Source organism: Psittacula echo (genome assembly GCF_963264785.1).
Source record: "Psittacula echo genome assembly, chromosome: Z".
In the NCBI taxonomy this organism is placed as follows: domain Eukaryota; kingdom Metazoa; phylum Chordata; class Aves; order Psittaciformes; family Psittacidae; genus Psittacula; species Psittacula echo.
Genome location: NC_137742.1, coordinates 12134142 through 12157995, shown reverse-complemented (window position 1 = coordinate 12157995; position 23854 = coordinate 12134142). Strand labels below are relative to the sequence as shown.

The 23854-nt window shown below is 58.2% G+C and overlaps 4 protein-coding genes across 4 annotated transcripts; 2 read left to right on the top strand and 2 right to left on the bottom strand.

Annotated features, from left to right (window-relative positions):
* Positions 1–5453: 5453 nt before the first annotated feature.
* On the bottom strand, positions 5454–8311 carry LOC308231694 (uncharacterized protein; the record flags this gene model as incomplete). The annotated part of the gene is given in 7 exon segments (XM_080637356.1): positions 5454–6019; positions 6147–6191; positions 7328–7405; positions 7520–7594; positions 7712–8097; positions 8099–8253; positions 8255–8311. Coding segments are annotated over 7 exon segments (1362 nt in total).
* Positions 8312–9366: 1055 nt separating this feature from the next.
* LOC308231693 (killer cell lectin-like receptor subfamily G member 1) lies at positions 9367–13209 on the top strand (the record flags this gene model as incomplete). The annotated part of the gene is made up of 6 exons (XM_080637355.1): positions 9367–9415; positions 9827–9937; positions 10433–10513; positions 11097–11245; positions 11475–11578; positions 13014–13209. 6 exons carry the CDS (start codon positions 9367–9369, stop codon positions 13207–13209), a joined length of 690 nt encoding a protein of 229 aa, XP_080493481.1.
* A 943-nt stretch (positions 13210–14152) lies between these two features.
* LOC308231692 (B-cell differentiation antigen CD72-like) lies at positions 14153–17125 on the top strand (the record flags this gene model as incomplete). Its single annotated transcript, XM_080637354.1, has 6 exons — positions 14153–14297; positions 14418–14522; positions 15907–16221; positions 16350–16501; positions 16674–16771; positions 16891–17125. The coding sequence occupies 6 exons, from the start codon at positions 14153–14155 to the stop codon at positions 17123–17125; spliced, it is 1050 nt and encodes a 349-aa protein (XP_080493480.1).
* A 2699-nt stretch (positions 17126–19824) lies between these two features.
* Positions 19825–23057, bottom strand: LOC308231691 (B-cell differentiation antigen CD72-like; the record flags this gene model as incomplete). The annotated part of the gene is made up of 6 exons (XM_080637353.1): positions 19825–20092; positions 20982–21067; positions 21252–21403; positions 21532–21838; positions 22716–22801; positions 22913–23057. The coding sequence occupies 6 exons, from the start codon at positions 23055–23057 to the stop codon at positions 19825–19827; spliced, it is 1044 nt and encodes a 347-aa protein (XP_080493479.1).
* Positions 23058–23854: the final 797 nt, after the last annotated feature.

Sequence of the window (23854 nt, the reverse complement as noted above, 5' to 3'; positions counted from 1 at the left end):
TAGGACTCTTTAATGGCCTGTGGTTTGCTGATGAGCAGGAGCAGAAGAACTGCAAACCACTTTACAGTTATCTTCATAGCTCCCTGCCTTCATAAGGAAGCCACCAGCATTAGCAGAAGCTGCAGCTCAACAAGATAAGAACAGCTTGTGGCCTGCCAGTATGGGGATGGAGAAAGGATCGAAGAGGTGTTCCCAGACCAAAAAATCCCCATTGAAATAAAAAGGTGCATGAGGTGCAGGTGTATAGATCATAGGGGTATAACTGCCCAGGGATGTCTCTGTTTGGGGTCCTACTCTGCAGGCACCCAGCTGGAGCTGCCCCTTTTTGCAGCACCACATTCAGTTATTAAACTGCTTTTCCCTGGAACTGAACATCTGAGGCTCTGCTGTGGGAAACCTTTGGGAAGCCAGAAGGAGGAGGGGTGAATCCTGTCCCAAGAGTGAGTGTGAGTGAGGAGAGAAGGGGACTGGTGCAGTGGGAAAGCCGCAGGGCTGAGCGTCAGGAGCAGGCAACCAAAGAACACAGGCTGAGAGAGTTGGGGCTGCTCAGCCTGGAGAAAAGAAGCTGCGCGGAGAACTCATAGCATCTTCCAGTATCTGAAGGTGGCCTATAAGGATGGTGTGGAGGGACTCTTCATTAGGGACTGTAGTGATAGGACAAGCGGTGATGGGTTAAAACTGAAACAGGGGAAGTTCAGGTTAGATATAAGGAAGAAGTTCTTTGCTGTGAGGGTGGTGAGGCACTGGAATGGGTTGCCCAGCGAAGCTTTGGCTGCCCCATCCCTGGCAGAGTTCAAGGCCAGGTTGGACACAGGGGCTTGGAGCAACCTGCTCTAGTGGAAGGTGTCCCTGCCCATGGTAGGGAGTTGGAACTGGGTGATATTAAGGTCCCTTTGTACCCAAACCATTCTGTGATTCCATGACACGGCTGCTATCAGGGCTGTTGTTGTGATCACACTCCTATTGCCTTTGCTTTGCAGGATGGGAGGAAGATGCAGGGGACACACAGCATCACACCCAGGACATGGTGTGTCAGCAGCGGCTGGGAGCAGGGTATAGGGACAAAGGGGGCGCTGCCTGCTCCACTGGCAATTCTATTATTTCAGTTCCTGCAGACAGGCTCTGGGCTGGACAGGCCACATTGGAAGGAGAGGATCGAGAGTGGTGCAGCTTTGCCTTGTTCCAGAGCGGGATAAATCCAGGGAGGAATCTCCCCAACACTACCCCAGGGGGCCCTGGGGTTTGCATGGCTGTCAGGGTACAGGGGCACTGCTCAATGCGCTGTGGCTGCCCTGTTGCAGGCAGTTGTCTGGGATGGAGGGGGAAGGAGCCGTATCCATCCCCATCCTGGCTGCCTAGAGCAGGACCCTCACGCTCCCTGGGCCACCAGTCGGCAGCACTGAAATGTGCTGGGATCTGCTGCTTTTACCTCCATTTCCAGCTGGATGCATGGATTGCATGTCCCAAAAGGAGCCTGCCTTCCTCTCCCCAGGCTTACCTCATGTTCTGGTTGTCGCTTTCCTGTTCCCCTTCAAGCACGGGCACATTACCTGTATCCAGGGAAAGAGGGATCCCACCAGGCACAGGGGTCATTTCAGACGGACACCCCAGCAATGGGGGGCCTTCCCCACTGCACTGGCTTGGTGCCAGTCCCAATTCCCCTTGCTGAAACCGCTTGATGCCTGCATCCCAGGGCTTGGGGCTTGCTGGAAAGGGGCTAGGGTCCCACCATGCCCCACTGCCCCCCTGACATCCCCCTGTGACCAAGTGTTTAGGGGCACGTTTGGGCAGGGAAGGGGGCAGTGTGAGTGCCAGAGGGTGTCTTTGGAAGAACACCCCCTGCCCGCCCAGCTGCCCACCACAAACACCACTGCTCCCGCTATGGGGAAGCTCCCAACTGGTCTCACCCCCTTGGTACTGAGGGGTGACACTGTGCTCTGGGGGGGCAGCCCAGGGGGTGGCGATGCCCCAATCCTGGGTCAGACTGGACCAGACTATGTGCTGCACCACACTGTACACCACTGCATCCCACTGCACAACAGTGCACCCCCACTGTACACCAGTGCACATCACTGCACTTCCAAATTACCCCACTGCTTCCCCATTGCACTCTGCTTCACCTGCACTTCATCCCCACTGCACCCAACTGCACTCCACTGTACCTCCATGTCACCCCTGCATCCCACTGCACCCCGATATCACCTGCTGCATCCCACTGAGCCCTCACTGCACCCCCACTACACCCCCAATGCACCCTGCCTCACCCCACTCCACTCCACTGCACAGCACTGCACCTCACTCCACTCCTTCTGTACCACCACTGCACCCCCTGTACCTCCTTCTGCTCTTCACTGCACCCCCATTGCACCCTACTGCACCCCATTGCACCCCACTATACCCCCCACTGCACCCTCACTGTAACTCCCACTACACCCCACTGCACCCCACTGCAACCACCTCACCTCCACTGCACCCCCATTGTAACCCCTACTACACCCCAATGCACCATGCTGCACCCTGCTGCACCCCACTACACCCTCACTGCACCCCCATTGCATACTGTCTGTATCCCCACTGCACCCCACTGCACCCTGCTGCACCTGCACATCACCTTCTACATTCCACTGCATCTCCACTGTGCACCTACTTCACCCCCACTGCATCCTACTGTACCCATACTGCGTCCCACTGTACCCATACTGCATCCCACTGTACCCATACTGCATCCCTGGTGCATTCCCATTGCAATCCGCTCCACACCCCTGAGCCCAACTGCACTCCCACCTCACCCCAGTGCACGCCACTGCAACCCCAGTGCACCCCAGCTGCACTCCACTGCAGTTCCTCTGCACCCATTGCATCCCCACTGAAAACCACTGCACTCTGCTGCACCCCTTGTGCACAGCACTCTGTGCACTGCACCCCAACTGGACTCCACTGCACCCCACTGCACACATTGCATCCATACTGCATATCCTTCACCTCACTGCACCGCACTGCACTGCGCATTCCCTGTCACACAACCTACGCCTCCTGGACCCTGGTTCTGCATGCTGCTGTCTCCCACTGCACCTCCAATGCCACCCTAAGCTCTGGAATCCCCTCTGCACCCCAGACTCCTGCAGCCAGCCTCCTGCTGCACTGCATCCTAGGGCACCCTCCCCACGATTGCCCTGCTGCCCCTCTCTGTGTGGGGAAACAGCCTGCCCCATGGCCCCAGCACCACCAGGGCTCAGGGAATGGGTGCCATGGAGTCCCGTGGGTGATGGAGGGACAAGGCTGCAGCCTCCAGTGGGGAGCACCGCAGGATGGCAGGGAAGCAAGGATGGTGTCTTGACCTGGTTGGAAGACACATGAGACTCAGACCTGGCCACAGTCAATAGATGTGTTGCCTGGTCGGAATGAAGGCACAAAGGAGGCCAGCCCCTGAAACCCTTTATCAAACCCAAGTGTTTATTCCTGGAGAGATCAATGCAGGGAGAGAGGAGAGGGGGAGAGAGAGATAAGATAAGAGGAGCTGCAAGCAGATAGTCACCACTCACAGATCCAGGGGCATCTCACTGGTCATTACCCAGGGTGTTGCAGAGATGGGAGCTCACCCTCTGAGCCTGTTCGTGTTCTTTGGGGTGTTACCCATAACTGTGTGCGGTGGGTACAGAGGCGTCACTGTGATAATGATGGATGTGCTTTAGTGAACACGCGGTTCCAAAGGTGGGGTTCTGCGAGGGTCCTCTGGGTGATTGCTGTCCCTCATAGTGTGTTTGCTATCTGACCGCATCCTTCGGGTCAGCACTTTTCACAGCCCTGTGGAGGGTTATCAGCTTCGGACAAGGGGATTGGGATGATCCTGCCTATGCAGAATTGAAACCAACATCCCTGTTGTCTGCTTCGATTCTGATAATTTTTGCAAGGCCTCCCATGGTTGAATGCAAATGGTATCTGAGATTGCGGTGTTTAGGACAAACACAGTTTCCTGGCTCTCACATCTGGGCAGTGGGGAGCTCAGTGGGACGATGGGAGCACATCTGGGTGATGGTGAGCTCAGTAAGGTGACAGGAGCACATATGGATGATGGGGAGCTCAGTGGGATGATGGGAGCACATCTGGGTAGCTGGGAGAACAGCCGGGTAGTGGGGAGCATGGGCAACTACAGCCCAAAGGTGCCTTCTGATTGCAACCTCATTGGCTGCAAGCAGCCAGGCTCAGGAAGGGAGATCCCACGTTTCTCCTACCTTCATCCACCCTGGTCATGCCCCAAGGAGAAGAGCCAGGGCAGACCTCTCTGCAGGCAACAGCCCAAAACCATGAGGCTTCTGGGCAGAGCTTTCTGTTCCATGCTCAGGAGCACAGAGGACACCTCACTGGTGTCACAGCACCCAGCCACCTCGCTGGTGGACTCCCTTGGCCTCGCCTCCGGCCCCATTCCATGGCTTGGCCACATGTGGTGAAGGGCAGGAGTTGGGGGACATCTGCAACCTCACCTTGAAGGTGATGCATGGCATCGGGGCAGCGCCAGCCCTGCTACATCCTCAGGAGAGATGACAGTACGGATTGCTTGCCCACCTTCCTGGCTGGGCTTGACATGGCACAGATCAGCCCCTACATTGGGTCCCTCTTTTGGGAGAAGGGGCAGGTCACCCACCAACAAATGGTATGTGGTATGACAGGACTGCCATCCTGATGTCTATCCACCCTACACCAGCACCATCAGCCACATTCTCTTCTAGGACATTGCCAAGAGATTCTGGAGGCAGCCAGTACACCCACCCCACCCCATAGAGGATGTGGGCATCCTGTGCAAGAGCCAGTGACCACTTTGCCAAGCACAGCATGCTGTGCATGTCTGCAACTACTTCTGATGGTGATCCATGTCCTGAGCCCTGGGAGCAGGGCAGGGCACACAACAGCATGCTGCCAACTCCACTCTATCAGCTGTGACAGCACCAGCTCATGCACTGGACGCGACCCACCAAGGATCTGGTGACCAAGCGAGCACAGCTGCAGCAGCACTGCCTCCCCAGCATTGCCCATCATGGGCCCTTCCCTTGCAGAAGGATGGGACACCACATATCCTGTGCCCTGTGTGGTCTCCCCTGTCCTCCACAGCCCTAGCAGCATGTTCTCCAGGCTGGAGTCCTGCCCAGCTGCAGCAGGAAGACATCAGGCAGTGGGACGGGGTGAAGAAAGTACTTCTGCCTCACGGTGCGTGGCCTGGGAGTTTCTCGGAGGCTGTAAATAGCCAAGTTTCCCTTCTGCTCATCTCGAAAGTGAGAAGGGGAACATCCCCCGAGGAGGGGGAAAGAACTGGTCAACTGTCATCACTGGTACAAAAGCTATTTTTAATTGTATTAAAATGTCTCTCTTCTATAAACTTCCAAAACATCCGGTGCCTCTGCTATAAAGATCTGTGGCTGTGAGTGAACCATTGTCCCTGTGTCTGCGGATGGTGGCACTCACGGTGGGATGCAGCCTGTGACAGGGGACCCCCGAGGCTCCTCTTTGTGATCCGGGGAGGTGTGGGCACCGCTGGGGGAGCAGGGCACCCTGGGGCCCCCCTCGAATAGGGGTACATGGGGGATGTAGTGGCCAAGGGAGCTCGGGTGGGTCTGCGGCCGGAGCAGGAGCTGGTGCAGGGTCTCCCCCACTTGCACCAGGCTGTGGGAGAGGAGGTGGAGGTGGGTGACGGTGTCGCTGGCCAGGCTTTCCAGCAGCGCCTGCTGCTGCCGGGATGTCTGCAGGATCTGCACCAGGAGCTGCTGCACGCTCTGGAGCAGGCCCGGCACGCTGGAGCCTGTGACGAGGAGAGGCTCAGTGGCTGCAAACCCTCCCCACAGCCCCGAGAGTCCCCTGTAGGGATGCTGCAGGGAGGACCCACCGTGCAGGCTGGAGCCAGATGCCTCTTCACCCGCTGCCGGCTGCTCGATCACGGCAGCCGTGCCCGGGGAGCACAAGGCTGTGGTGGCCACCGGTAGCACTTGGCTTCCTCTTGCCATCCCCAGGGATGTCTCACCAGGAAAACCTGACACAATGGTTTGGCACGGAGGAAGTAATCAGAGTGCCTGCAGGAGCCCCTGCCCTCTGTCCCCATGGCAGGACACAGCTGCTCCATGGGGCAAGGAGACCTGCTTGAAGGCACAGACACTTACCAGCCTTTTGCTCATCTCCTTCCTGCTTCAGGGCAGTGTGACAGCCTGAAAGGAGAACAGACACAGCCTGTGAGCTGCAGCTACCTCCTGCCCCAGGGCACCTAAGCACAGTGGCCAGGGCATGGTACTCACCCAGGAATGGAAGGGGAGGGAAGCAGTCACCGGTGTCTGCAATGAGAACCGTATCAGACCCTGCTCGTGGGGCTGAGGGAGTTTACTGGACTGAGCAGGGCAAGGAAAGCCTTACGTGGCACAGCGTGGGGAGCGGATGGCCCTCCAGCGACGTGGTCCCCATCCGCTGCTGGGAAAGAGCAGAGAGGAGAGATGCGCGGTCTGATGGGACCTGCTGTGGGGGTCACCACCAGCCCAGGGTCTGCCCGGTCAGCCCCGCAGCCCGACATGCCCTAGCCACAGCTCCACAGTGCCCTGCAGGGCCCCAAAGCATTTCACAAGCTAGATACAAAAGCAGGAGTCACTCACCCACCACTGCAATGCAGCCACCTCTGGGCTGGAAGGCAGCAGCGGCGTAGCAGCACGCAGCAACGCTACACAACAGACTAGGACTGGAAGTGAAGGAGAATCCCACATCCACTTGAAACTGCAGGGGGAATTTAGGGAGACAGAAGGTGATTACCCAGTGCGGGATGCTGGCTGGGGCGCCCTCACAAATCAGACCCAGGGACATAATCTGCATCACCTCTGTGCCAAACGCCTGCGATGTACAGTGAGAGGGATGCAGGATCTGCCCCTGGGTGGGCTGCAGGGCAGGGGAGCTGCAGCACCTCTGGCCCTCACATCCAGCCCTAACTCATCTGAAGATCTATGTTGTTACCAGGGAAGCAGGAAGCCAGGACCTGCTGGAGGAAGGAGTGTCATGCCCTGCAGTGCTATACAGCTGCCAGAGCCCCCTGGCCTCATCCTTTAGAGACCTAAAGCCATGAGGCTGCCCTCAGACTGGGTCAGAGCTGGGGAACCCCTTCTGCCCTGTCCCAGCCATCCTGTCATGCTCTGGGACTGGTCTGGAGCCAAAGCCCCTGGATGGAGAAGTCCCAACACCCATGCTGAGGGACTTGTGATGGGGCCCCCAACCCTCTAAGCCCTCCATTCCCACCATGCTGGCATGGGCTTGGGCTGGAGCCGTGGCCGTGCAGCCCGGTGCAGCGGGGCAGACCGGTACTTACAGGTCTCTGGCTCGTCCTTCACACACCGCAGCAGTGGGGACATCAATGTGCCCGGCGTGTCCCCGTCAACGCTGTGCTCTGCAGGAGGGTGAGTGGGTGCAGAAAAGAGCTTCAACAATCAGAACACAAGGGGGAACCTGACACCCCACAGCCAAGACAAGCCCCCCGCCGGCTGCCTGAGCCCACAGGTACCTGGTGGCTCTGGTGAGGATGAAGAGCAGGCAGCATGGGCTGACCTGCGCTTCCTGGAGGAGAGCTTCACCATGTCTAGAGGAAGAGAAAGAGAGCGTTAGCAGACCCTGGGTAGCCGTGCAGCACCAGTGCTCACCCGGTATCCCACATCCAGCCACCCTGCCAAACCCATTTACTCATGCCGGCACTCACCTGGCATCCTCCGCTCCCCAAACACGGGCCGCCCGGCCGCCTTCCATATGCTCTTCATGGCTCTGTAGTGCGGAGGCAGGCGGGCTGAGTGGTGTCCTGCCCTCTGGCGCGTCTCCCGCTCCGAGTGGAAAGCCTGCTTCAGCGCCTTCCACTTGGAGCGGCACTGGGCGACGCTGCGCGAGTACCCGGCCGCTGCCAGCCCTTGGGATATCTCCCTCCATAGCGCCTCGTTGGGTCGCGACGTGGAAGCCATGAGCAGGGCGGCCTCCCCCGAGCCCCCCACCAGCGCCAGCAGGCTGCTGACCTCCGCCTGCGTCCAGGCTCGCCCGCGGGGCATGCTGCCAGGGCGGGGGAAGCTCGGCTCCGGCCCGGCGGTGCGGCACCCCCGAGGGTCTGCTGCGCCCGCAGCGCACCGGGACCCGCACTGGGGTCTGCGCAGGGACCCGCACCGAGACACGCCGAGAGCTGCACCCGGAGCAGCACCGGATCCCCACCGAGCGCCTCCGCGCCGCACCGGGCGCCGCGCCGGGAGCTGCCGGGAGCCCGCACGGAGCATGTGCAGTGCCGGGAGGAGCCGCTGGGAAACGTAGTCCCGGCCATGCCATCCAGCGCAACGCCGTCCAGCCGGGCGGAGGGTCCGTGGTCTGTACCTGCCCGGCTGTAGCGGTGGTGTGCCGCGGACAGGACTCTCCCGCAGCTGGGGGGCTCTGCCCTCCACCCCGATGGCCATCACGGCAGCACTCAAGGCTCTGGGACGGGATGGAGAGCCCCAGTGCCCTGCTTTCCAGGGCTGGGCTGCAAGCAAGGCTGCAGGAGCCATGTGTGAGAGCAAACACCCCACAGCCTTGCTGCTGTCAGAGTGCAGAGCGTGGGGATGCAGAAGGGGCCCTGCTCCCGAAGGATACACAGTCCCCCAGGGCAGATAGGCTGAGCACTAGGGGGGCTGTGGCTGTCGCAACATTGTGGTGGGGGGCACAGGAACCTAGATGACCTTTAAAGACCCCTTCTAACACAAACAATGCTGTGACCTTTCAGTTCTTAGAAGAGGCCTGTAAGGAGGATGGGGAGAAACTTTTTAGCAGGGCCTTATTGCAGTTGCAATAGGAAGAGGGGTGATGGTTTTAAACTAGAAGAGGGGAGATTCAGGCTTTATGTGAGGAAGGAGTTCTTTGCAAAGAGGGTGTAAAACACTGGCACAGGTTACCCAGAGAGGTGGTGGATGCCCCATCCCTGGAGACCGTCAAGGCCAGGCTGGATGTGGTTCTGGGCAACCTGATCTACTTGAAGATGTCCCTGCTCATTGCAGGGAGTTGGGCTAGGTGAGCTTTGAAGGTCCCTTCCAACCCAAATGGCTCTGATTCTATTCTGTAGTCCCATGTCTGAGCTAGCAGCCATCCTCACAGCTCCCTGCCCCGCAGTGTGGGTGCAGGGTTCCCTCATGCAGGGAATGCCTGGGTGCCAGCCTCGTGGGTCTCCCCCTTGCCCCAGTCGGTCACTGTCAGCACTGTGACCCCCCCCGGGTTGTGTCCCAGGTGGTTCCCCTGGGGCCCCACCAGGAAGTGACACTTTCCATTACACGTCACAACCATCTGCCAAAAGGGGCTGGGAAGGAGTTGCTGCTTCCCCTATGGGTGCAGAGCGAGACTGAGGGAGGGATGGACGAGGGGGTCACGTACGCTGATCTGCGCTTGCCCCCCACCCCAGGTAATGGTGAGCTGCTCTCAGCTCCTGGCACCATGGAGGGTCCCCTGCTCTTCTGCAGCCCCTTGCCTTCTGTGGGACCATTTCCCTGACCCCTTCTTTTGGGTACCCTCTCCCAGACAGCTCCTCTCCAGCACTGTTGCAGTCTGCTTGCTCATGGGGCAGAGGACAGGAGGAGCTCAAGGGCAGGGGATGCCCACTGCACCCCACTCTGCTCTCCCTGCCTCATGCAAGCGCTGTCTGCAGCGAGACACTAATAGGATCAAGGTGATGCAAAAGGGCTCTCTCTCAGTTTTCTTGGGTTTCCCCACTGCCTCCTGAGACCCTGACCAGGGTTCACAGACATCTCCTGGCTGGGGATGTCCCCACTGCTCCAGCCAAGCCCCCAGAGTCCAGGTTAACTCTGTTTTTCAGCTCCTCAGCAGACGGTGCGGCTGCCCTGGTGCTGGGCTGCCCTCAGCCTGGCTGTCCTCTCCCTGCTGCTCCTGCTGGCACAAATCATCCTCATCAGCTTGAGCTTCCACTGTGAGTACCTGCTTGTATGTGGACCTCTCTGGTCGGGGTGTTGGGGTTGACACCATGGGGACCATGTACCAACAGACAGAGCTCATGTCCCAAGCATCCTCCTACGTGGGGCTGAGGGTGTTGCGGGTTCTGGGGCAAGCAGGAAAGTTGGTGGGGCAAGACTGTGCCTGCCTGGATTGGAGAGGAAGGTGGTGGGACGGCGTGGACTTGGGGACTGCATCAGGGCATCCTGCTCCATCACATGGTAATGAAATGAAGACAGGAGGGAGAGTGGTGACACTGAAACTGAAAGAAGCACTTTCCCCGAAAGCCTGTTCTGTGATGGGCTCCCAAGCACAGCAAAAACCACAAGGACCTTGTCGGGCTTGGCTGGCAGGCCACCTAAAGGGGGGGATGCCCTCAGCCGTGGGGCTGTTGCATGGGAGAGGTCGCTTGGTGCTGCTGGGAACAGGAGCGCAGGGTTGGCAGTGGCAGTCTTGTATTCTTCTTCTGTAGATTTAGGACAACAGGCGAGCTGCAGCCGTGGTGCCTGGAGCGTGGAGGAGAGCCCCAGCTATGCGGGACAGACGCAGCAAGGTAGGAAAACCTGGTGTGAGGCTTGGAGAGGGTTTGGAGGGGTCCTGGGTGTTCTTTTCAATAGTCAGGACCTGTCCCTGCTCCAGAATGTGCCTCCCCCCAGCCTCCCTTCACCCTTGCTGCCTATCCCCTGGCTCATACCATGGTGCTGCCCTGGTGCTGCTGAACAGGCTGCACTGCTGGGATCCCTTGGAAGAGATGGCCCCAGCATGGCTCTGCGTTGCCCATACACTCCACCAGCACCAAGATCTTGTTTTCCATGTGCTGGACAGCACTGGGGGTTGTCTTTCAACCAGTCTCTGGTGAAGCTGAAATCTTGACTGCATTGCCTGGGCTTTGCAAATGATGTTTGTATCACAACCCGAGACCTGGATCTCCCTTCTCTAACCCATCTGCCCGATACCATCACCTTCGTGTAACCAGCCTGTTACACTGGGATGCAGGAGCTGGGCTCCAGAGCAAGGGCAAGCAGAGGGTCTTCTCCAAGGGGTATCCGTAGAAGTACATTGAGTTGGTTGGTACTCTGGCTGCCACTTGTCACCCTCCTGTCCCTTGGGCTGCAAGCTGTGTTTCTGGTGTGCAGGGCGATGCCAGTTCTGCCCAGCTGGCTGGCTCTGGGATGCGGGGCAGTGCTACTACTTCTCCTTCACCAAGAAGAACTGGGAGCAGAGCAGAGAGGACTGCTGCTCCAGAGGGGCACAGCTGGTCACCATCCGAACCAACACCACCCTGGTGAGTGGACCCATCCTCACTGGTCCAGTTCCCCGTGGGCATCTGGCTGTGCTGGTTCCCTCAGCATCATTATCACCAGCATCATCTCAGCTCTCTGGCTCTGACCCTAATCCCCAAAGCCTCCAGACAGAGAGCTGAAGATGCTGTGTCTGTACTCTGCAACCCTCATCACAGGGAGGGGCCTGCGTTTTCCCCTCAGGTAGCTCATGCAGATCCTCTCTTTTGCTAGGCTTTCCTGATGCGCACAGCCAACACGGGGGTCTTCCACGTGGGGCTGAAGTGGGACAGCTCCAGGTCTGACTGGAAGTGGCTGGATGGCACCGCACTGAAGGGGTGAGGCTGCCCGCTTGTCCCTAGCTAGGGATGCTGAGGGAGGTGATGGGGAGACAGGCAGCCTGCTTGCATGCGGGGATGTTGTCAGGGTCCGATTGGAGAAAAACCCCAGTGCTGGACCCTGTTTCAGGTCATGATCCCAAGAGTGAAATTAAGACACAAATGAGGTCAAGTACCATAATTGGACACTTTGTTTTATTACAAATTGCAAAAAGACAGTTATTATAAAAAAGGGAAATTATTGTAATAGAGGGGATAGCGATAAGAGAGATTGGAAAAAAGGTAGAAAATGAAGCAAGGATTCGGGGTGCAGAGAGAGATAGAGAGTCACCACCACGGATCCAGTGGTGTTCCAGGGATCCATTGTCGTCATTGGTGGTGGGAGTTCTTCAGGATTCGTAGTCGGTATCGGAGCAGAGTGTCCCCTAAGAGTCCATCGGAGGTGGCTGTCCTCGTGGAGGCGCCCTTCTGGAGTCCCCTTGAAGGTACCCCATGGAATGTGTCTCATGGCAATGTCTCATGGAGGGTGCCCCTCAGGATCCGGAGTAGTCATCGACGGAGAGTGTCCTCATGGAGGTGTCCTTCTGGAGCCATCCTCATGGCAATGGCTCGCTGGTGATGTGCCTCCTGGTGATGTGTCTCTTGGTGGTTACCTCTTTTGTCAAGAGCTGGGGGGGAGTACCTCTGTTCTTCATGTCACATATTACACGTTCCTGGTGGACCAGTTTCCCTGGTCTTGCAGCCAGCTCTTTGACACACGTGTGTCTGCAGTGATCCTTGGGATAGTAGCTCACACCAATCCTCAAACTAATGGATCGAAGAGTCTTATCTCAACTCTTTCCCACTCATCCCTCAGGCAACAGGTGGTGGAGTCCCAGTTCAGCTCCTCACACCCTTCTCCCAGGCAATGGATATTGGAATCTTATCTCAACTCCTGCCACCCATCTCTGAGACAGGAGACAGGTGGATTTCCAGCTCAGTTTCTCAGACCAATCTTTGAGACAATGGACAGTGGAGTCTGATTTCAGATCAGTCTCTCATAGATGTGCTCCAGATTTTGGCTACCTCTTGCCTTCTGAGGGCTGCAGTGGGAAGGGATGGTGCCCACATCCCACCTGGGTGAGGAGCTGGGGTGGCACACCAAAACCAGGTTCTCAGGCTTTTCTTAGTGCAGCTGGTGCTGAGCCCTGCCAGGAAGGACCTGGGGGTGCTGTGTGCATGATGGGAATGGGAGCTGCATGTCAAACAGGCACAGGTAGGGTCGGGGGGATCAGAGCATGTGTCTTAATTAAGAAGAGGTTATCAGGGCACAGTGCTCCCTGGAGAGGGCGAGCTTTGCCCCCATAGCATCCCTGATCGCTGTCCTGAGGAGTTGCTGATGGGAGAACCCCAGCCCTTCCTGTCCATCCCATCTCTGACCTCTCTCTCCCTGCAGGCTCTTCCCAATCCATCGCTCCACCAGCTCCTTCCTGGCCTGTGGCAGGGTGTCAGGGCTGGGGCTGTGGGGTGGTCTGTGCAGGGAAGACCTGGGCTGGGTCTGTGAGCAGCGCGCATCCACCCTGCAGTGGGTCTGGTCCTCGCCACCCGCCCTCCTCTGGGGAAACACCACCTACACCTGCATTGGAGCCTGATGACCATGGGGACCTCCAGCCTCTCCTATCCCAATGCATGGGTATCCCTTGGAGCTGCTGCTTCCCCATTCAGACCCTTCACCCTGTTGGATCTCTGCAATTTTCCAATAAACTCTGGCACTTGAATGCTGTGGCTGGTTTTGGGGGATGAGGGCAGTGGGATGGAGGTGCATCCTCTGGTGCCCAGACCCAGTCACATTGCTGCTGGGTGGGAAACTGCACTGGTGGCATTGATCTGAGCATCCTCACGTCCTGGGGGCAGCTTGGAAAAGCTCATGTGCAGGCTGGAGCAGATCCCCACAAAGCTCTGGGCTTTTGGCTGTGGTGGTGGCTGTCCAAGGTTTATTCTGCTTGGGTAAGCCTCTCTGGTCCCATGGAGGGCTGGGCAGCAGCTTGTCTCCTGGTTCCCATCCAGTCTGAGGAGGTCACAGCAAATGCCTTCACTTTGCCTTGAGGCTGGGTGATGGATGAGAGCCTAAAAGGTCTGCAGGGTCCTGGTTTGGAGGGGTTTGGCCCTGGGGCCTATTATGGTTTTGCTATAGACCACATGGGTTGTGCCAGCAGGATGCAGCTCCAGCATGGACATCCCTGGGAGTCTCTCCTGAGAAATGGTGAGGGCAGAACTCCACAGTCACTGCAGAGTGCCTCCAAGCGGGAGATGGGAAGGTGATGCATGGGGCAGCATGGCCCTGGAGTGCCCAGCACACACGGGCTCCTGGGGCTCCTCACAGCCTGGGGACATAGAGGCAGAGCGCGCTGCCTGGGAAGGACCTGGTTCACCCCCACTCACTGCACAGCAAGAGCAGCCTCAAAAACCCCCCACATTTGCAAATAAGAACACTTCTGCTTTTCTGATCAAGAAGTGTCTCCACCCCACGGGGGTTTGGCCAGGGCAAGGCAGGACCGAGCCCTCACTCTGCTGCTGCCTGGGGCGCCTGCAAGCATGGCCCAGAGCGTGGTCTACGCCGACCTGAAGTTCGCAGCATCCCCACCGCTGGCCGTGCCCTCCTGCCCCGCAGCCGCCGATGAGGACGACAGCCCCTACGAGAATGTGCTGGTGGGGACGGTGCCTGCAGAGCCCAGCCCAGGTCAGAGCCCAGCCAGTGACACGAGGATGCTGCAGAGCAGGGTGGGCAGCGGGAGGTGGCAGTGGGACCATGGGGGATGCTGGGCTCATAGCTCATCTCATCTCATTTCAGGTCTTGCAGGGCGATGGACCCGGCGCTGGCGTGCCCCCAGGGGGCTGCTGGCCACCAGCCTGATGGTGCTGCTGGTGCTGCTGGTGGTGGGCACCGTGGCCCTGGGGACCTGCTGTGAGTCTGAGTGAGGGCCGTGGGGTGGGGGGAGATGAAGGATAGCACTGGGGGTGGGTGCTACCCACTCCCTGGGGACCTGCTGTGAGTCTCTGGTGACTACCCAGGTCCTAGGGACCTGCTGTGAGGCTGGGAAAGGGCTGGGATGCTGCGGGGTGTCGGGGCCGAGGGGTGCCGGGGGCTGGTGGTCTAAGGCTGGCGTTGCTTTTGGTTTGGCCACCCTGAGCTGCCCTGTCTGCCTGCATTGCTTTTCCTGTGCCTACCACTGCTTCTCACTGCCTATCGTAGAACCATAGAATAGTTAGGGTTGGAAAGGACCTTAAGATCATCCAGTTCCAACCCCCCTGCCACAGGCAGGGGCACCTCACACTAAACCAAGTTACCCAAGGCTCTGTCCAACCTGGCCTTGAACTCTGCGAGGGATGGAGCATTCACAACTTCCTTGGGCAGCCTGTTCCCAGTGCCTCACCTCCCTGACTGCTTCCCACTACCTCAAACTGCTTCCACTGCCTTCCCATTGCCTCTCACTGCTTCCCACTCCTTCCTCATTGCTTATTGCCACGCACGGCATTCCTGTTGCCTTCCCATTGTCACCTACTGCCTTCTCATTGCTTTCCACTGCTTTCCAGTCCTTTCCCATTGCCAACCTCTGCCTTCCTACTGCCTTCCCATTGGCTCCCCCTGCCTTCATATTACCTCCCATTGCTTCCCACTGCCTTCCCATTGCTTCCCATCCTTTCCCATTCCCAACCATGGCCTTAACGTTGCCTTCCCATTGCCTCCCAATGCTTCCCACTGCTTCCCACTCCTTTCCCATTGCCTCCCACTACCTTCCCATTGTCCTTCCACTGCCTTCCCATTGCCTCCCATTGCCACAAATTGCCTCCCAAGGCCTTCCCATTACTTCCCACTGGCTTCCCACTACCTTTCCACTGTCTCTCCATGTCTCCCACTGCTTCCAACTCCCTTACTATTTCTTCCAAATACCTTCACACTGCCTTCTCATTGCCTACACATTCCCTTCCCATTGCCTCCCACTGCCTCTTACTACCTTCCCAGTTCTTTCCCGTTGCTTCCAACTTCCTTCCCACTGTCTTCTCATTGCCTTCCCATTGCCTTTGTATTGCCTCCCATTGCCTTCCTTTTACCTCCCATTGCCTCTGAATGCCTTCCCATTGGCTCCCACTGCCACCCATTGCCCCCCTTCCACTTACCACCACAGACCCTTCCCTTCCTTTCCCCCTGGCACCCCCGGACAGTCTCTGCCCACATCCCGACACTCTCATCCCGCGTCCCTCGCCATGGCCGTGGGCGCGCGGGTCGGTCCCTGGTGCCCGTGCCCGGGCTGTGCCAGCGCCGTGCCCATCCCTGTGCCTGTGCCCAGACTGGCAGGTCACCCGCAGCCTGCGGGACGCCTCCCGGGAGCACGCGGCCGAGCAGGGCCGCCTGGAGCAGGAGCTGAGCGCCCGCGACCAGCGCCTGGAGCAGACGCGGCTGGAGCTGGCGAGGGCCAGAGCGGAGCTGGGGCGCGCGTGGCGGGACGGCAACAGCAGCCGAGCGGCGCTGGAGCTGCAGGACTTGGAGCTGGGGCGCGCCAGGCGGGAGCTGGCCGAGCTGCACAGGGATGTGCAGCGCCTGCAGGGCGAGCTCAACAGCAGCCAGAGCACCGTGGCCAGCCTGCGCGCCTGCGTGAACACAGGTAGGGCCGTGCTGGGCTGCGGGACGGGCAGGGGTGCTGCCGGGGAGAGCTGGCGCTGATCCCCGCCGGGATGGGACCCCCGAGCATCCTTGCGACAGCGAGCGCCTCAGCTGTGCCCCTGCCCACAGAGTGCTGCCCCTCGGGCTGGGTGCTCTACAAGGGCAAGTGCCTCTTCATCTCCGTGGAGAGCAAGACGTGGAGGGACAGCCACCAATACTGCCAAGGGAAATCTGCTCAGCTGCTGCTTCTCCCGGGCGACTTGTCATCGTGGACAGTGCCGGTACAGAGCAGGGGGGCTGCAGCACCCCAGGGCTGGGGGCAACGGTGGGGTGGGCAGATCCAGCAGCAGCAGCGCTGCAGAGGTGCTGGGGGGCACCACCAGACCCGGGGTTCTCGGGCACCCGGTGGGTTCCGGGCATGGGGCAGGCCGTCGGCAGCTTCTCTCCCCCCAGATCTTTGTGCAGGGGAATGGTGCCATGTACTGGATCGGGGAGAGATACAAGCGTCATCCCGATCCATCTGAGGACAAGTATGGATGGTCATATAAAAAGTAAGTTGTTCCATCTCAGCCACCTGCATCTCTCACAGCTTCACCAGCCACGGGTAGATGTGCTGGGCACTGTGCTGGCATCTGTCCTTGACATGGGACTAATGCTTGAATGTGGGCAGTGGCCTGACCCTCCTGCCCAGCCTAAGGGGCCCTGAGGCTGCAGCTGTGTGGGGTACACCATGGTGGCAGCAGGCTGAGAGCATGGTGATGGCGCCTCTCACATGTTCCCTCTCTTCTTGGAACACAAGTTGGTCCTGCCCAGGAATATCCTACGGGAAGATAGAGAGCGTCTTCTGCTCAAGAAATTTTCCATGGATCTGTGAGAAGCTGCCAGATGTGAAGAGCACGTCCTAGACCGTCCGTCCTCTCCTGGCCAAGTGGTAACTCTGGAACGCCCTTTCCATCATACATCTGAGTGACTGGAGTGCAGGGTGCACAGCAGAGACACCTTTTCCCTCCTGCACAGCCACATCCCTGCGTACTCTTGTCTCCAAAGCTGTTGCACTGCAAAGCTATTTTAAAGGCAGACGGATTCATAGAGTCACAGAATGGTTTGGGTTGGAAAGGACCTTAAGATCATCCAGTTCCAACCGCCTGCCATGAGCAGGGTTGCTTCACCCTAGACCACTGCCCAAGGCTCTGTCCTGCCTGGCTTTGAACACCGCCAGAGTAGGAGCCTTCTCTGCTTCTTTGGGCAACGAATTCCAGTGTCTCACGAGCCTCACAGTAAAGAACTTCTTCCTTATACCTAAGCTGAACTTCTCCTGTTTCACTTTGAACCCGTTACCCCTTGTCCTATCACTACAGTCCCTAATGAAGAGTCCCTCCCCAGCATCCTTAGAGGGCCCTTTCAGATACTGGAAGGCTGCTATGAGGTCTCCACGCAGCTTCTCTTCTCCAGGCTGAACAGCCCCAACTTTCTCAGCCTGTCTTCATACGGGAGGTGCTCCAGTCCCCTGATCGTCCTCGTGGCCTCCTCTGGACTTGTTCCAACAGTTCCATGTCCTTTTTATGTTGAGGACACCAGAACTGCACACAATGCTCCAAGTGAGGTCTCACAAGAGCAGAGCAGAGGGGCAGGATCACCTCCTTCGACCTGCTGGTCATGCTCCTCTTGATGCAGCCCAGGATACGGTTGCTTTCTGGGCTGCAAGCTCACACTGATGTCAGCTCATGTTCCGTTTCTCATCGACCAACACCCCCAAGTCCTTCTCCGCAGGGCTGCTCTGAATCTCTTCTCTGCCCAACCTGTAGCTCTCTTCCAGGAGAATCTGTTCCAAGATTTTGCCAGGCACAGAGTTGAGACTGACTGGTCTGTATTTTGCCATTTTTCCATTTTTCCCTTCTTGACAATGGGGGTTATATTTTCCTGTTTCCAGTTGTTAGGACCTTCACCTGACTGCCATGATTCTTTCTAACATGACAGACAGACTGGGACAGGACTGCATTTTACAACAAGGCTTACAGAAAAGAGACTGTATTTCTGTGTTCTATACTTATGCTCATGCTTACATCCCCAGCCCCTGCCCTCCAGTCCTGGACCCAGAGAGGGGATACAAGTAATGAGCCTTGCTTACTTCTGCTGCCTGCTGCTGAGGATGGCTGGAGAGGTGTCTCTTCCACCCTGTGAAAGCGGGTATGTGGTGCCATTGGTGCCCCAGATGTCTCCCTTCAGTTTTAGTTTTACTGGCTGCCCCTTTCTTCTGTCACTGGCTGCTGCTGGCTCGTGTCCTGCCCTTTCTTCTCTCCATCACCTGCCTTTGCTTCCCAGGGGTGAGCTTCGTTCTTCCAGTCAGAGAACAGCCTCGATCTGAATAAGACTATGGAGCATGTCCTCCTGGCCATGCAGTGCTCCAGGCCCAGGGAGGACATGTTGGTGGATGGGGAAAGCCAGGCAGGATTTACCAAGAGCAAGTCATGCCTGTCCAACCTACCTGTGTGATGGGAATACTGGGCTATGTTCAATAGGAGAGCAATGGGGGAAGTTTACCATGAACCTTTGAGGTCTAGGACATGGTTTCCTATAGTCTACTTGCTGGCAGAGTGGGGAGATGTGCCCAGGAGAGGAGAAGAAGGAAGGCGAAAACTTGCATGGCAGGAGGGCTGCAGGGGGTGTCAGCATGTCCTTATCCAGCTGCAACATCCATGTGGGGTGGAGCCTGGGGCTGGTGCTCCTTGAAGCCTTCACCAGTGCCTCGGATGGTTGGATGGGGATGGTCTCAGTCAGCTGGGTGGCAATACCAAACTGAGCAGTAATGGGTATACCAGAGGGCAGGACTGGTGTTCAGAGGGGCCTGGAGAAACACTGATGGAGCTGGCAGATGTTGGATGGGGGAAAGGGTGAGTCCTGCCACTGGGAAGGAAGGAGAAACCTGACGTGTCAAGATGGGCGAAGAATCAGCCATGCTGAACGGGCCTGGGTACCCATGAACTATAGGCTACACAGCAGCATGTCCTTATGGTGGCAGAGCCCAATGACACTGTGGGCAGTGACAGCTGGAGCTCAGGGCTCCAGGGGCAGGGAGCCTGCTCCTATCTGGGTACCAGAGAAAGTATGTCTGGGTTCCTCAGGATAAGCCAGACATGCAAGTCCTTGTTTTGCACACTGGCTGAGATTGCAGGGGACCTCCTGCAATCCTGTCCCCACCTCCGAGCCTCACCATGCCTTGGGCTGGCTCCTACCACACCTCCTCACATTTGGCTTAGCAAATGGGTCCCTACCCCATCCTCCCCCTGCAGAAATGCTGAGTGACACAGGGAGGGTCAGCCCTGACCTGGGCTCCCCCCACAACCAGGGTGGGGACAGAGCTCCCTCATCACCCCGCTTGGCATCTCAGGTCCCACCATGATCTTAGGGGTATTTCTCCCACGGTGGCAAGGGTGTTCCCTTTCCCCAGTGTTCTCAGGCCTCTCCAGTGCTTCCCCCTCTCTCCCACTGTTTCAAGGCTCCTTGCTACATTCCCGTTTCCCCCATGGCCACGGGGCTCCCTTATCCAGTCCCTGTGGTCTCAGGAATCGTCAATGCCTTTTCCACCCATAGTCTCGGGGTTCCCTCATTCACCCCACATGGTCTCAGGGCTCCACAGCAGTTTCTTCATGCTGATGGCACTGCTGCCTGCATCCTTCCTAGGCAAGGCCCAGCCCCAGGTGATGGAGGCAGGAGGAAGGGCAGGATGGGACATGCCAATGCTGAGCAAAGGAACAAGCAATAAATCCAAAGGACTCCTTGGAGAGAAGAGGTTGGGGACATCTCTTGCATTGTCATCCCCCAGCTCCAAGAAGATGCAAATGCCACATCCGGCACCAGTGCACACCGGCAGCCTTTGGGAGCACAGAAGGCAGGAGCTGGGCTCTGTATCGGAGTCTTGGGTCACTGTGAGCTGCGCTGGCACAGGGACACTCAGAGAAACAGTGCAAGGTGGTATAAGTGTAAGCTTGAGTGTGAGAGAGGGGAATAAGGTCTATTTTCCGTGAGCCTTACTTTAAAATATAGATGCCCTTTCCCAGTGCTTTGCAATGCGTGCAGAGGGGGAGGGTCTCAGGGTGCACCCCCAACTCCTGTCCCCATGTGCTGTAGTCGAGTGCAGCCAGTTCTTCACTAGGAGAGGATGGAGAGTCTCGGATGCGCTGCTCAGATTCGGGAACTACTCACAGATCCACTGATACATTGGCAATTTGAAGTCTGCCTTTTCCACTTATATGATAGCAGGCATCTTAGAAGATAAGATAAAACAAGATCTAAGATAGCTTGCAAGGGAGAAAGGGCATGTCTCAGAGGAGCAGCAACAGCATCCTCACTGTGGATGCCTCTTCCCAGTGCTATTGGGGCAGGCAGGAGAGTCTGAGGAAGGGTCACATTCCTCCCTCCCAGCCTCCTGCTGCTCCACTTGAAGATCTAGCAATGTACAAGGTGAGAGTGGGGCTCTGCACGAGGACCCTGCCTTGGGGAACCACTTGTTAGAGTATCTCCCCTCTGTGGGTGAAACAGCACCTTCCTGCTATGGCTAAAGGGCAGATGTTGGTGTCAAGGACTGCACCTACAAGTAGAGCTGTTGGCTGCCCTGCCATACAACACTGCTTTCATATCAGAAGAAAATGGCACAACAACCCAACCCTAGAGACAGGACAGACACCAGCACAGTGCCCAGCACATCTACCGGTGGCTGGTGAAGCTGTGAGAGATGCAGGTGGCTGAGATGGAACAACTTACTTTTTATATGACCATCCATACTTGTCCTCAGATGGATCGGGATGACGCTTGTATCTCTCCCCGATCCAGTACACGGCACCATTCCCCTGCACAAAGATTTGGGGGGAGAGAAGCTGCCGACCGCCTGCCCCATGCCCGGAGCCCACCGGGTGCCCGAGAACCCCGGGTCTGGTGGTGCCCCCCAGCACCTCTGCAGCGCTGCTGCTGCTGGATCTGCCCACCCCACCGTTGCCCCCAGCCCTGGGGTGCTGCAGCCCCCCTGCTCTGTACCGGCACTGTCCACGATGACAAGTCGCCCGGGAGAAGCAGCAGCTGAGCAGATTTCCCTTGGCAGTATTGGTGGCTGTCCCTCCACGTCTTGCTCTCCACGGAGATGAAGAGGCACTTGCCCTTGTAGAGCACCCAGCCCGAGGGGCAGCACTCTGTGGGCAGGGGCACAGCTGAGGCGCTCGCTGTCGCAAGGATGCTCGGGGGTCCCATCCCGGCGGGGATCAGCGCCAGCTCTCCCCGGCAGCACCCCTGCCCGTCCCGCAGCCCAGCACGGCCCTACCTGTGTTCACGCAGGCGCGCAGGCTGGCCACGGTGCTCTGGCTGCTGTTGAGCTCGCCCTGCAGGCGCTGCACATCCCTGTGCAGCTCGGCCAGCTCCCGCCTGGCGCGCCCCAGCTCCAAGTCCTGCAGCTCCAGCGCCGCTCGGCTGCTGTTGCCGTCCCGCCACGCGCGCCCCAGCTCCGCTCTGGCCCTCGCCAGCTCCAGCCGCGTCTGCTCCAGGCGCTGGTCGCGGGCGCTCAGCTCCTGCTCCAGGCGGCCCTGCTCGGCCGCGTGCTCCCGGGAGGCGTCCCGCAGGCTGCGGGTGACCTGCCAGTCTGGGCACAGGCACAGGGATGGGCACGGCGCTGGCACAGCCCGGGCACGGGCACCAGGGACCGACCCGCGCGCCCACGGCCATGGCGAGGGACGCGGGATGAGAGTGTCGGGATGTGGGCAGAGACTGTCCGGGGGTGCCAGGGGGAAAGGAAGGGAAGGGTCTGTGGTGGTAAGTGGAAGGGGGGCAATGGGTGGCAGTGGGAGCCAATGGGAAGGCATTCAGAGGCAATGGGAGGTAAAAGGAAGGCAATGGGAGGCAATACAAAGGCAATGGGAAGGCAATGAGAAGACAGTGGGAAGGAAGTTGGAAGCAACGGGAAAGAACTGGGAAGGTAGTAAGAGGCAGTGGGAGGCAATGGGAAGGGAATGTGTAGGCAATGAGAAGGCAGTGGGAAAGAAGTTGGAAGCGATCAGAATGGAATGGGAAGCAGTGAGAGGCATTGGAAGGCAGTGGGAAGCAGTGAGGGTGCTGGAAGAGATTGCTCAAAGAATTGGGAAATGCTTCATCCCTGGCAGTGTTCAAAGCCAGGTTGCGGAGAGCCTAGGGTGACATGGTCTAGGGTGGAGCAGTGGTTGGCAGTGGATGATGTTATGGTCCTTTCTTACCCAAACGATTCTATGATTCTGTGATTCTATGATAGGGAGTGAGAAGCAGTGGTAGGCAAGGGGAAAGCAATGCAGGCAGACAGGGAAGATCAGGGTGGCCAAGCCAAAAACAACGCCAGCCTTCGATCACCAGCTCCCGGCACCCCTCGGCCCCAACAGTCTGCAGCATCCCAGCCCTTGCCCAGCCTCAAACCCACTCCCGGTGCTACCCTTTATCTCTACACCTCCCCCACCCCCCCTCCGCCAAAGCCACGGTGCCTACCACCAGCAGCACCAGCAGCACCATCAGGCTGGTGGCCAGCGGCCCCCTGGGGGCACGCCAGCGCCGGGTCCATCGCCCTGCAAGACCTGAAATGAGATGAGATGAGCTATGAGCCCAGCATCCCCCATGGTCCCACTGTCACCTCCCGCTGCCCACCCTGCTCTGCAGCATCCTCGTGTCACTGGCTGGGCTCTGACCTGGGCTGGGCTCTGCAGGCACCGTCCCCACCAGCACATTCTCGTAGGGGCTATCGTCCTCATCAGGGGCTGCGGGGCAGGAGGGCACGGCCAGCGGTGGGGATGCTGCGAACTTCAGGTCGGCGTAGACCACGCTCTGGGCCATGCTTGCAGGCCCCCCAGGCAGCAGCAGAGTGAGGGCTCGGTCCTGCCTTGCCCTGGCCAAACCCCCGTGGGGTGGAGACACTTCTTGATCAGAAAAGCAGAAGTGTTCTTATTTGCAAATGTGGGGGGTTTTTGAGGCTGCTCTTGCTGTGCAGTGAGTGGGGGTGAACCAGGTCCTTCCCAGGCAGCGCGCTCTGCCTCTATGTCCCCAGGCTGTGAGGAGCCCCAGGAGCCCGTGTGTGCTGGGCACTCCAGGGCCATACTGCCCCATGCATCACCTTCCTATTTCCAGCTTGGAGGCACTCTGCAGTGACTGTACTCAAATCCACCTGTGGGTCCTGAAGGACCCTGATGAATGCAAGAGCTGACAAATGGAGTTGCGAAGCCACTGCCCATCATATGTGAAAAACCATGGCAGTCAGGGGAAGTTCCTGATGACTGGAAAATGGGAAATATAACCTGCATTTTCAAGAAGGGGAATATGGGAGATGCAGGGAACTAGGGGCCAGTCAGTCTCACCTCTGTGCCTGGCAAAATCTTGGAGCAGGTTCTCCTGGAAGGCATGCTAAGGCACATGAAAAACAGGGAGGTGGTTGGTGACAGCCAGCATGGCTTCACTAAGGGGAAATCCTGCCTGACCAATTTGGTGGCCTTCTATGATGGGGCTACGGAACTGATGGACAGGGGCAGAGCACTTGATGTCATCTACCTGGACTTGTGCAAAGTGTTTGACACCGTCCCACACGACATCCTTGTCTCTAAATTGGAGAGACATCAGTTTGATGGGTGGACCACTCA